Below are 13,268 nucleotides of genomic sequence, written 5' to 3'. Positions count from 1 at the left end.
CTGCTCTCTTAATTATTCAACACATACAACTCCAATCTCTGTGTTGCTTCTTCCCAGTTTATATAGAATGCGACAGCTAAGCTTGCATTACTTTCGTATTACCTCTCTTTTTACCTTCTTCCATTAACCTTGCCTTCACTCAAACCCGCTTTTGATACATCTTCAAGATCTTACACAAATTTTTCGCCCAACGCTAACCTTCACCTTCTTCATTCTCCCCTCAGCTGATAAAACTTCTCTCTTCTCAGCTATATTTTTTCTGATGGTTATCTCGGTGCATTGTCTTCTGCTGCTCTGTTGCACAGATCTCCTCCCAAACCTGAATTGCTGCCATTCGTTCAATCACGTTATGTTTTAAAACCTGCTTTTCTTTTTAATTTTTAACAAATGTAGTTCCCAGTACAAGACAGTTTATAATAATGTGAAGGGAAAAGAAAAAGATGACAAAGCATCCTAAGCTAGAGCATCTCCTCCTATCCTGCATCATACCTGAATTTGGGTAGAGGTCACAGTAGAAGGCAAGACACGTGCACAGCTTTCAAAGCATGAGCTTTTGTAATTTAAGAGTACGTTTTGTTTTATATATAGTGAAGTTTCAGCACATTGTTAATACAAATTAATAGTCACAGCTTTGCTTGTAGTTGTAACTCTGGTCCTGCACAGATTCCTAATTCCCAGTGGCGAAATTTCAAAATTCACTTCTTCTTTGAGCCCCTTATTATACAAGGAGCACAGATGCTTTTTTAGCAGAAGATTACAAAAAGTGGGTTAACAGTAAAGCTAGGGAAGAGCAGAGTTTGAAGACTGTTCAAGAAATGTCATTGTTGCAGTAGTTACCGTCTACAGGGAAACATTCTTTTTGCCCTTCTAAAAAAATATGTAATTAGTTATGGGAAATCAACATAATTATGTAGCTTAAAACAAAGGAAAAAACAAATGCAGCCTCAGTTTATGGCGTTGCTAACAAATATGATGAAAATAGGTGTTAAAAATATTTTACATGTTTGGTCATTGCTTTTCTTATTAATCCCTGTTCAATGAGGTGGACTAGCATACTTTTATTATATTCAGGTTTAATGGGTAGATACGATTTTTCACAAATAATTTTCAGTTACTGAGGTGTGGAAATACGTAGTATAGCATCTTCATTCAGGGGCAGCATTACTAGGTCTCTGAAAGTACACGTTGCTTTAAAAATTGTTGTCCACAGCTTTATATATTATATTTAATCTCTCAAGAGTGTGCCAGGGATATCTGGTAAGGGCCACTAACAGCAGTGCTGGATAAATTGAAAGAAACTTCTGAAATGTAATTTATGTCATGTTTTGTGACAGTTTGTAAGGAAGTCCAGTTAATGACTACATGATTCTGTTGAAATTGAGGTCTTTGCTAACTGAGCTATAACCAGGAGACAGATCTCTTTCCAAACCGTAGGGCTTCCTACTATAGATGGGTGAGGGAATATTAAAGAAAAAATGCCGTGGACTGGCTGTTCTGTATGCTGTTTCTCTTTGTGGTTGCAACTCAGGTACTGCAGTACGTGCTTTGTGAAAAGCTGTGCAATGGATTTTTCTTGTCTTGCGGTCAGGTACGTATGTTCACTTTTCACAAGGCTTGATGAATAACTCATAAATACCGACTCGTACGTACTGTATGGCAATACAAGTGAGTAAAATACAGCCTACGAACGTCGTGCAGCGCAGAGCTCAGACCTCTGCAGAACGTGGGAATGAACGGCTGTGCTTGGACAGAGGCGCACCCAGCCCACGGTCTGGTCTGTGTCAGGAGCAAACGGCTCGGGTCTCGGGGGAGAGCGGAGACCCCGGCAAGCAGCTACTGGGACTCTTCCTGAATATCCTTGCACTATAAGGCTCGGGGAGTTCCTGAATTTCACACTGCAAAATGGGAGTGTCTAGGTATTTCATAATCATCAGTGGATCTTTTTTTCTGAGGATCGGCCCAATCCCACTGTAAAGCTATGTCATTTTTAAAATCCACAGAATCCTGCGGTAAGGACTGTCTACTGAACCGCTGTTACTTACAACACCTGAAAGTGTATTTTTACTACAGAACAGCTTGTGTTTTATGCCATGTCGATGGTGTTGACCATCTTTTGGGCCCTAAGAAAATGTGTTTGCTTTGCCAATAATAGTACCAGCTGGAAAAGGAGCAGGTGAGTGTCATATGGAGAGAAAGGAGAAGATCCCTGAATTGCTACAGTTCTTCCCTCTCCATTTCATTTTCCTGCACTAGCTGACACTTCTGCCCTCTCCTGGCTCGCTTTCTCTCACTTCATGCCTTTCCTTTGGCTGTTCAGCTTCCTCTGGTTTTCCTTCCAACTTTCCTCACTTTTCAGACCTTTATTTGCAAACGATGATTACAGTTTTGTCTTTCCATAAAGTTATTTTGTAAAGGAAAAACTGTGCTGGCTTTGTAGTCTCTCTGAGGAATGGAATTCCTCTTTCCACCACCTCAGACCGACTTCTGGTGGCCAGGCGGAGGGTCCCAGTTTGGTGGATGCCCCAAGCAGCGTCTGGGGGAAGGTGCTCTGGGGGACGGGAGCAGGACACTGGCTGTGAGGGCAACGAAACGAAACTAGAGGTGGGCATCTGGGGCTTGGGAGCACACCAAAACAGCCAAGGAGCTAAGGGAGAGCTAAGAGGAAAAAAAAAAGAGCTGAGATTTTTCTGGAAAGTGGGCCGAGGCTGCATGGATTTGAGTACCTTTACTCTTGCCTCTAAGCTGCTTGTGGTGCTCTGCTGCGTGGACCTGCTGGCTTGGCTGGTGCTTGCTCGAGGAAGCTGTGGTCCACTGGTGCTGAGCCCCGCTGATGAGGCAGACGTGCCCACGACGTAATAAATGAGATCTGAGGCGTTATTACAAACTTCTAGCTTCACTCAGGCCGCTGTTCTTGAAGCAGTGCTTCCTTTGCAGAAATCACAAGTATCGCAGCTCTTTGAGCAGCGCTGGAGAACTAGCTTTGATGACAGATTCTTCTTTTATGAGTTGTCACCATCAGCTACAGATATTAGCAGACTTTTGGCAGAATGTCACTATGAATTTAAGGATTGATGTTTGACTGCGTTAGTCAATGACAGCTGATGGGTGACTGCCTCTTGCAGATCTTAAAATTCATGCCACTGCAGAAATGAACGGCAATATTAAAAAAAAGTTGAAGGAATGCAGTAATCAGTTTGTTAATTGAAGCTGACTCTCACTTTACGAGAATACAAATTAGAACATGCTACTCTGCCACATAGCAAACAGTCTGGACTGCTGGGTCCAGTGCTGAGACACGATAGTGTATGGCTGGATTATTTCACTGAAGAAGCTCTACAGCCTCCAGCCTCATCTTGATGTTTAATGAGGTGATCTTTGAGCTATTGCTCTAATCTAATTGTGTATCTGACTGATATACAAATTGTTTTTCTAAAGCTTATACTGAGTAAGGGATGTATTTCAAAGTAATTATATTATAAAGAGGTATAGCTTTTATTTGTGCATTTGGCAGGGGAACAGGATTAATCACTAGAGTAAAAACAACTCGTTGGTTTTTTTGGAGACAATATTTAAATGCATTTTGGTAATTATTCACCTTGTGCCTATATATTATTAGGAGAAGCATGACTAAAAAAAAATAAATCACAGTTCATTTGTGAAAAAAGTGAAATGTGAATGTCTTTTGACACGCAACATTCACATTTTTTCACTGGGGAAAGAGGCGAGCGCTGTTCTTTTAGACTGATGCAGCCCTCCTGATGCTCCCCACCGCCATCCCTTTTTCCTTCTGGGCTCCAGGGCTTGTCACTAGGGGTATTGCCAGGACTGGGAATTGAGAGCGTACACATTGCCTGAGAATTTAGCTAGATTTTTTGGTAGCTGTGATGAGAGGGCCTTTTTTACGTATTTCTTTCTCTAGCAATCTTCCTCTCAAATGATTTGTAAAAATTTGAGGAGCATGGCTTTAAGAAATCAAGAGCCATTACAGGAAAAGGCACTGAGCTACATTGTAGGGGTGTTCATGTATTCCAGTTTTATGATCATATGACTGCTGATAACCCTTTTTTTCCTGATTTGGCCGTATGCTTACTAGCAATACACAGCAGTGTGGGCTTTTTTTGCTAAAGAGGAAACAACAATTCTCCCTGTCTGTTCATCACTTGCAACAGCAAGCAAATGTTCTATTCTTTTTAATAAATTGTGAAAAGTTGTCATTAGCAGTACAGTAGACAAACTAGGTATTTTGAATAAAATTGACGTGACCAAAGATGAAATAATTATTACTAGCTATTTTAAAGTGTGTGCAGCAGCAATATGGGACATCTTTCTTTGGACTCATAATTCTGTAATAATGAACCCATACAATGTATAGTCTGTTTCATTAGACAAGTACTTTTCTTTAGGTTCATGCTTGTGCGCAAAGGTGTGTGTTGTCTGGAGTAGTTAGTCAGCATGAGTAAATTTTTATCAAACTTTTACTGTTTTACAAACCAAGAGGTTGAGCAAAGCACCCTGGGGAAGTGGAACGAGTCTCCCACAGCAATAACAGGAGCAGCACCTATGAGAGCAGACACTGGTGTGCGTGTAAAGAAACCCCAGATGCGCTTGTGTATGCATGTACCCAGAACCAGTCCTGAAACTGGCATCTTTTAACCATGCCAAACTCTGTTCTTTGCATACTCACATTGACATGTTTACTTCATCTTTCACTGAAAGCGCTGTTAAACTGACACAGAATCAACAGATAATTATTTGAAAGCATCCTTGCTGCTGGACAGCTGCAGTTAGTGTGGCAACTCTCTTTTTTTATACAGCAGCTTATTTTAATCAAACAAAAGAAAATGTAGTTTATAATTCAGATGTAAATTGTATTTCCAACATGGTGTATTTTAACTGATCTAGAAACACTGACATACTGATTATTTCATTTAAATATATGACTTCAGTTCCTGGAGGAAAAAGTCTCTAAATGAATCTGCTTGGACCTAGCAGTAGCAGTTACATGCCTTGCATGCTTGGCTGTGTTCACACTTTTTCTCTTTAGTAATAGGTATCTTTTGTTGGCTCAGCTAAAATAGAAAATCTTGAATTGCCTTTTTTTTTTTTTTTTCCTTCCCCTCAACAAATAATGCTGATGGAGAAACTAAATACTATGTTTGTAAAAACTGCTACCTTTACCTAGCGGGCCTCATTCATCTTTATATTTCTTCTAGGCAAGCTAGATCCAAAAAAAGTGAATGAGGGAGAAAGTAAGCACACAAGATACTTTACATATAGAGATAAAATAATATATTGAAATATATTGCATTTTATAATTCTGCTTTTTTTTTTCTTTTTGCATCCTCAGATTGTGTTACAGACCTGTAAAATGCAATTTGTCAGAAGCCTGATTAAAGATCTGTACTAGCAAAACTATAGAAATAATACAGGTCAATGTGCTGGTTCCCAGATATATAGTGATAGTGAAAAAGACAGTCAGTGTCAGTATTATGGATATGCTTTGAAAAGTTTTGATTTGACCATTACATTTCATTGTTGAGAGAAATCTGCATATGGAAATTATGCCGAAATCAAGGAAACTAGCCTAAACTTTTCAGTTTAGTGTTCTCTTTTGTGTCTTACTCTCCGGGCTAACTATCACGTCTTGGCACAACAGTTGCACTTTCAGTAAGGAGAAGGGCTTGTTTCAGGAAAGACTCCTTTGCCCGCTTCAAAGCCTCCGGCTCTCGGTTGCAGCGGGACTTCCAGAGCTGCGTGGGTTCGGAGCTCAGGCGCTGCCTCCGCGGGCTCGCGCCCACGGTGGGACCTCAGGCAGGTGGACGTGCCGTGGGGTCCTTCCTCCGGGGTGCGCAGGAGGGAACAGTCTGACCCCTGCAAATTCTGTGGAAAAGGCTTTGGGTTTGAAGGCTTTTTTCTGAACCGGCTTTTGAGAGTCTGTGATGTGGTATCTGTCCTAAATTTTGCTTCCTAAAGACATATACATAATTTTACCGAAACCTGAACTAGAACTAGCTCTTAGTAATGTACTTGTATAATCTGTAAGTCAGTAATATCCATTAGCTACGATATAACCCACATAAACTGGTTGAATTTAGATAAGAATAGTGCGTAACGCTCGAAATGTCACCCTTGCAGAAAATGAACCATCAAAACATTGGAACAGGCGCTTTATGCCCTTATATACATGAGTGCGCAGAATTTCTGAGCAGATACTGCCTGCTGTGAGCCACAAGCAATTTATAGGGACAGATTCATATTGGTACATGACACCATAAGATCTAGTACTTAGATAGGTATATGAATCTAACTGCCTAGAAGCTTTGCCGCTGCCTTTTTTTTTTCTGAAACATAAGCGAATTTATCAGAGTAGCTAAAATTGACTATTAAATTTATGTACTGCTCAGATGTATTATGTCTTTTATCTATTTATTTTAGTTTAAATTAATGAGGATCAGATGTGTCCAGGTCTTACCCAGAAGGCTTCTAAAGGCAGCAAAATAAAGTGGTAAGAGAGGAGCAGTTCATCTTATGAGGGCTTGTGCTACAGTAATCTTAGGGGTTAGGGAGCAATGTTTACTACCCATTCTGCTTTCTGAGTGTAGCTTTTAAAACATACTGGTCTTACTGGGGAGTATCTTTTCACTAACAGCCCTTTTTTTCATGTGTTTAAGATGTTTGTTGTACACAAATAGAAAGTTTCCGCCTTATTAAACAGTACACTGCAGTTCAGTGAGAACAAATGTATTAGAAGTCAATACTGCTGATTATTTTTTCTGGAATTGCTCTGTTAATTAGCAGAATGACATTTCTGCCATTATGGAGTTGTCTCAAATCTCCACTCTTTCCCTCCTAAAAGGCAGTGATGTCTCATAACTGTGTGCTATAAGCAAGCAAGCTTGTGGGAGTCGGTAAAGCTGCTAGTGGTGAAAGTTTTTGGGTTGCAGCATTGGGTTGTTACTGCTTGGAATGTTTGTTATGATAGAGCTAAGGGAATTGGGTTGGATCTAAAATTATATTGACACTGTGAGTATTGTGTTACTTATTTTATAAGTATCTGGTTATTGGATGTTTCAAAAAATCAGGGAGTTAAAACTTCTAATTTATTCTAGTACTGAATGAAAACCATTACATCATTGATTGGTGTCTAGATTTTAGTAGAAAGGAGTCTTCAGCATTAGAATCTGCAATACACAACCTTGTAATCAGTCTTGGTGAACGGGTTAGGGATTAAGCTGGTGTCAGAACTAGTGACCCTCCCTCCTGTAAAGCAAAAGTACGTTGTCAGAGCATTGAGGTGAATCTTGTCCTACCGCTGTCCCTTACATACTCTACAGATAGGCAAAAAAAAAACCATGCTCTAGCGCTGTTGTTTTGTCAAAACAGTCAGTAACGTGAAGGAGCAATTCCTTTCCTACTTATACTCACAAGGAATCAAAGCATTCTTTGCTTTGTGAGGAAGGCAGAGTGAGGGGCAGTGGATCCAAGTGAACGTGGAACATAGATTTAGATACATTTGTTGTATCTAAAAAAAAAAAAATAAATAAAAAAAAAAATTGCAGAATGTTATTTTTCCTGCACACATTAAAAATGAAAGTTTAAAGTAGAAGAGTGGGGGAAGGAATAACAGTTTTTGAATCCTGCTGGGTGATAAAAGAAATCAGTATTAGTAAATTGGGTAATTGATGATAAGTTTATGAAGTAATTAGAGGAGCAGCTGATAGTATACTTTTGAGGAGTCAAATACTACACAGACAGAAAGCAATGTTGTTTTGTTTTAAACATCAAGAATGGCTTCATTTTTTTCCTGTGGTTTGCTCCTCTGTTTGAATAAATTTCTTCGAACTCTCCAGGTGCTTTTCCCACATGACTGCAAGAAGAGTAGCCAGCTAAAAGAAGTGAGTGCTGTGGAGGACAGCATGACCACCATGAAAGGAAGCTGCCTCGTTGCACTGCTTTTGGCAGGACTTGGAGCTTTAGGAATACTGGAGCCAACAATAACAGAAGATACCCAGTGCCACAGAGCTGAGCACCCGGTTATTGCATACAAAGGTAAGGGATAAGTGCAAAAAAACTTTTCCAGAAGTAGGCCAAAGATTGTGTAATCTCTTCATGGAAACCTCTGTTTTAAATATATAAGGATATGGAGGGGAAAAAAAAGTGCATTCAGTGCTGTTATATAGTAACCTGGACTGTATTCCATACGTGTTAAATACAACTAGGCTTGCAAAGTTCGTTCACAGTTTGGTGCTGAATGTGTGGTTTAAAGGCGGGTGGTTCATTTTCCTCTGTGATTAAAACCAGCCTGTACTGCTGCATGGGGTTGTTCCTTTCCAGGTGCAGGACTCTGCATGTGTACACTTAATTTCATGAGGTTGCTCTTGGCCCATTCCTCCAGCCCATCTAGGTCCCTGTGGACTGCAGCCTTGCCCTCAAGCTTATCAACTGTTTCTCTGAATTTGGTGTTATCTGCACACTTTACAGACTGCACTCTGTTGCTGCCCCTTGGTCATTGATTAAGGTGTTAAACAGGACAGGTCCCAGGATCAGCCCTTGTGATACTCCACTTGTTACAGGCCTTATGGTGGAGTAACGTCCATTATACATTTACGCTCTGGGCTTGATCATCCAGCCAGCTTTTTACCCATCTGGTTGCCCACCCGAAGAGACAGCCTGTAGCCTCCTAACTTGCAGTGAGGCAGTGTTGAAAGCCTTGAGATAAATGACATCCCCTGCTCTCCTCTCATCATTAAAACTAGTCATTTTAGTATAAAAGGCAATTGGGTTGGTCAGGAATGATTTACCCTTGGCAAATCCATGCTGACTGTTCTCAGACACCTTCTTCTCAATATGTCCAGAAAAGGGCATTCCAAGAGTACTAACTCCATAACTTTCCCAGGAACTGAAGCGAGATTGACTGACCTGTATTTCCCACCTTAGTTTTCGTGCAGTTACTGAGGACCTTCCTTCATCTCTGTGATTTCTCAGAGATGAAGAGTGGCTGGTTATCTCGGTGTCCATGGATGCAGCTTGTCTGATCCGATGGATTTGTATAGGTTGAGATCTTGCAAGTCATCCCCAACTCAGGCCACATCTACTGCTGGTAGTTCTTGAACCCCTTTGCAAAATACCAGATGCCTTTGAGACCTTAAACAAAGGAGGTATTGAGTCCCCCAGCATCATCTGTGTCTTCTGGCACTAAATCGCCTGCCCAGTTCAGCAACAGGCTTATATTTTCCCTGTTTGACCTTTCATTACTATCGTAGAAGCAGAAGCTGCTCTTGTTGCCCTTGACATTCTGTCTAAGTCTTAACTCCCGTTGAACTTTGTTTAACATGACGCATGTGGTGTTTCTAAAGTCCTCCTGGTCACCTTGTCCCTGCTCACACCTCATGCATACAGCCTTTTCGCATTGGAGCTCCCCCATGAGTTCCTTGCTTCGCCAAGCCAGTCTCTTCATACATGTGGTTGTCGTCTTGTGTATTGGGATGGACTGGTGAGGAACAGTGGGAACAAAGTGAAGAACACTTGGAGGATGTTGTCTGTAAAAACCTGAGGCATTTAATAACTTATCTGATTTTTTTTTTATTTATTTGAATTGAGATTTTTCCGTTAGTGTCACAACTTAGAACGAGTTTCAGATAGTTTGTAGCTATGAGGATATAGGGATTAAGATGTATTATATTACATATTGCATTCCTCCTGTTATTCTAAGAAAGCACATGTGTAATTTTTTTGTTCCAATGAATAAGGATTTATTGAATTTTAATTGAAAAAAGATTTGTTTCCGTTCTTTTCATAAAGTTTGAGTAAATAATGTTGTGTTTTCTACAGAAAGTATTTTTGTTCTGGCATTTTAACAGTTTAATAAGAGTAATGGCACCAGCTGTGCCTTTCTCCAATACATTGGAGAATGAACTAAAGTGGTTACATTCTGTACCTGGGAACAGCAAACCATCAGTCTGCTGTGAAGGAAGGACCTTTATCTCTCATTTATTGAAGGACTAAATAGTATGATTTATTCTGATGAAATATCTGGTTTTCTTAGCATTTATGTTGGGTGTAAGTTGAATTAAAAATGTTATTTTTATTATAACATGCATACACAATGTTGTATATTAAAGTAACACAATTACAATTCTGGCACTTAAGTGCTTAATTTCACAAACTAAGGGATCGCTGCATGTACTTTTTTTTTTTTTTTTTTGGTACATGCAACTGTAAAAGCAAATAATTGAGACTCATTACCAGAGCCATGTGCTAAATGTTTATTAAAAATGTGTTGTTGGTTGAATCATATTCATAAACCTTTTAAGAGAGTAGCTTGAACTTAGCCTGATCCTGGCTTTTAGACCTTTATTGTTCTCTGTCATATTTACTTTCTAGTGATGTCCTTCCGGTTCTAGGTTACTATGCTAAGGCTTTTTGGGGACAGAGACCTCCTCTGTCGTCTTGTTTCAGTTGCATCTTTTGATGTAGCCAGAGGTAGTGTCACGGTTAGAGTTTACTGAACAAAACCAATTCCTTTTTGCTGTTAATATATGTGGGAAATACAATTATGTAGAAGCAATAATTGTCAGATTGTTAATATGAGACTTAGTAAGATTTTCAATGCCAGACTCTCTCTTGACATTTGTGGTAAAAATGTCATTAATCTGTACATATCCATGACATACCTTAGCTTTTATGAACTGATGTATCTTGAAAAAGTTTTCCTTCACTTAAAAATATTCTGACAAGCTGTTGTTCATACTCACCACAATAACCTGTCAGGAATCATCAGTAAATCTTAGAAAGTGCGTGTAGAAACGTATTTGCAATGCAGTATACAGGACGTGAAAGCTAGGTCACGTAGCCGCTGTGGGCACAGCGGTTGACTTGTAGTTGCAGGACGGCTAGTTCAGGGAAAACAGAAGATGCGAGACCGAAGGAAAAGATGACCGAGAGGTTTCTCTTTGAACCTGTATGTTAGGGACGGACTACTTGGGGTACCAAAGTATAAAAAGAGAGATGTGCGTGAGCAGAGCTACTCTGTGAATGAATCCTGCAGTAGGAGTTGGCAGGATTCAACCAGGCCTCCTCCCAGTTTCTGTATTCTTCCTGTGGCACTTACTGACTTTGTGAATGCCTATAGGAAAATGCCCTCTGTAGCTATTGACATCATTAGTGCTGCTAGACCAACACAGAATCCTGAAATCAATTCTTAACAGCTGCGAAACCTTTAATTGATGAGGATTCATCAGCTATGCTACCGTAAGTCCAACAGAGGCGTTAGAGTCAAGAGGTTATAAATTGTGTGCGACTTAGAGAATTGGGTGCAAGGAAACAAGGTGCAGGTGACAGAATTGACACACAGAGACTCGTAGTGTGAAATTATCGGTCTTTGCATATGTTTCCATATGTTTACAATGTGTAAATAAGTATGTATATTCTTGAAATAAGAGTTAAGAAAGAAAAAGGGCTGAAATAAGCTGGTACAATTTTCTTTTTTATTAAATGTTATTTTATCTGGGTATACTTTCATGTGCATGTAGGTATGAAGTGTTAGCTCTGTAAAGTGTATTAGGGTTTACTGATGGTCAGTTTCTTGGAAAACATACTCTCTTGATATAGTAGAGAGATGTGTTTAACCTAAACAGTTAGAAAAGGCTGTGGAAACCAAGCTTCCTCTGGGTAGGAACAGTGAGGGGTAAATAACAGGCAAACAATGTTTAGAAAAATAAGATGCCTATGAGAAACAATGACTGTTTATAAAAAGTTGAACTATTCTTATGCAAACAACAAAGCAAACCAGTTTAGTGTCATGTTTGTCTAAATATTTCCATAGGTTTCAAAGCACTTAGCCACCTGCTCTACAGAACCTCTGTGGTAGCTCTCTGTGGAGCTGATATTTTATTGCTGATTCAAAAAAAAAAATTAAAAAAAGGGGTGTGTAAGTAGTTACAGTGCCCCCCCCCCCCCCCCCCCATTTGTTGAACTCTGAAACTATTAGACCTGTCAAAACTCGCACGCTCAGCTGAAGAGCCGTGCTGTAGGCAGACCCCATCCGTGAGGTAGAACTGAAGGAGCTAACCCAACTAGCTTAGTGGTGCGTGAGAGTAAGCTGGGAAAAAAATTGCTCCAACTCCAATTTCAGCTGTGAAGTTGTAAGCATTGACTGTCTTGCAGTTTACCTGCATAGAGTCAAAATTCTTAGGCTTTTCTATCAGAAATAAAGTGCAGTTGTTAACTTGACTTAATGGTTGTTGAGGGTACAGCTGAGATCATCCACTCTGGGGCAAATGTCATTCTTTTATGCTTCCATAAAGTAATCAGACTTTAAGGTTGTGCTGTCTTAACAAAAAAAGCATTAGTTGACATAATTTTAGAAGCTGTATTTTAGTGATATTTTAAATAGATGCTGTGCTGTAAAGACATTATCTGTTGAATAAACATGCTCAAAAATAACATGTCTCAATCCATAGAAGAAATGAACATAAACCTTTCATTTCTACTTGAGGCTAACCAGAAAAGAAAATTAGCATAGTTTTGGTGGTTTGTTTTTTTGGTTTTTTTTTTTTTTTTTTTTGATTCCTTGGTTCAGGAATCCTAAGAAATATATTTTCTTAACCTTATTGTCTAACCACCACAGAATTCCCTCACTTGATGTTTGTCTAAGTAATGTAGACTCAGTACATCACTCTGCTCATTTTATCGTGTGGTTTGTATATAGAGTGCATGCACTTCACATGTGCCAAGAGGAAATAACATGTGGGCTGAATGAAGAAGGATACGTGGTGTATGAACTTGTTTTTGTTTGTACTCTTTTCTCTTTCCCCTAATCTTGTTGCAAGCTACTGTTTAAACTAATAGTTGTCTATTAAGCTGCTCAGGTTTTATTGCTTTTTCCTTCTCTTTCCACTAGTTTTCAAAAATACACTTTAAAGATCTCCTGCCAGCTTCAGCAGTGGGATTGAGGTGCATTGCTTTCCATCCCCTATTCTCTTTTGGGTTTTTCTTTTAGAAAAAAAGATGATTCGTAAGTGAAGATGAGTGATAAGTGAAAAAGATGATCATAAAGATGATTCATCAGTGCAGAAAAGTTGACTGCTAGATATTGCAACTTTGGTTTGTGTAGATGATAGGACTACAAGATTGCTTGCACTACCCCACCAAGAACCAGCCCCTCTCAAGGAGCAAAATAATTCCTCCACCAGTTGTATATTTTCTTTTGTATTGAATCAGGTTTGCCTTTACTTTTGTACAGGAGACCAAGTGCCTGCTGGGGAATG

The 13,268-nt window shown here is 39.6% G+C and overlaps 1 protein-coding gene across 3 annotated transcripts in view; it reads left to right on the top strand.

Moving 5' to 3' along the window:
* Window positions 1-13,268, top strand: part of SEMA5A (semaphorin 5A) — a 327,513-nt gene that overhangs the window by 94,018 nt on the left and 220,227 nt on the right. For all 3 annotated transcript variants that reach the window (XM_049823923.1, XM_049823924.1, XM_049823926.1), the window contains exon 3: window positions 7,851-8,049. In XM_049823923.1, the coding sequence (XP_049679880.1) occupies window positions 7,917-8,049 (133 nt within the window). In that variant the 5' untranslated portion in view covers window positions 7,851-7,916. The remainder of the gene's footprint in view (window positions 1-7,850; window positions 8,050-13,268) is intronic.

Source organism: Accipiter gentilis, chromosome 20 (genome assembly GCF_929443795.1).
Source record: "Accipiter gentilis chromosome 20, bAccGen1.1, whole genome shotgun sequence".
Classification (NCBI taxonomy): Eukaryota; Metazoa; Chordata; class Aves; order Accipitriformes; family Accipitridae; genus Astur; species Astur gentilis.
Note: the sequence above shows the minus strand (reverse complement) of the source record. Positions and strands in the feature narration are given on the sequence as shown.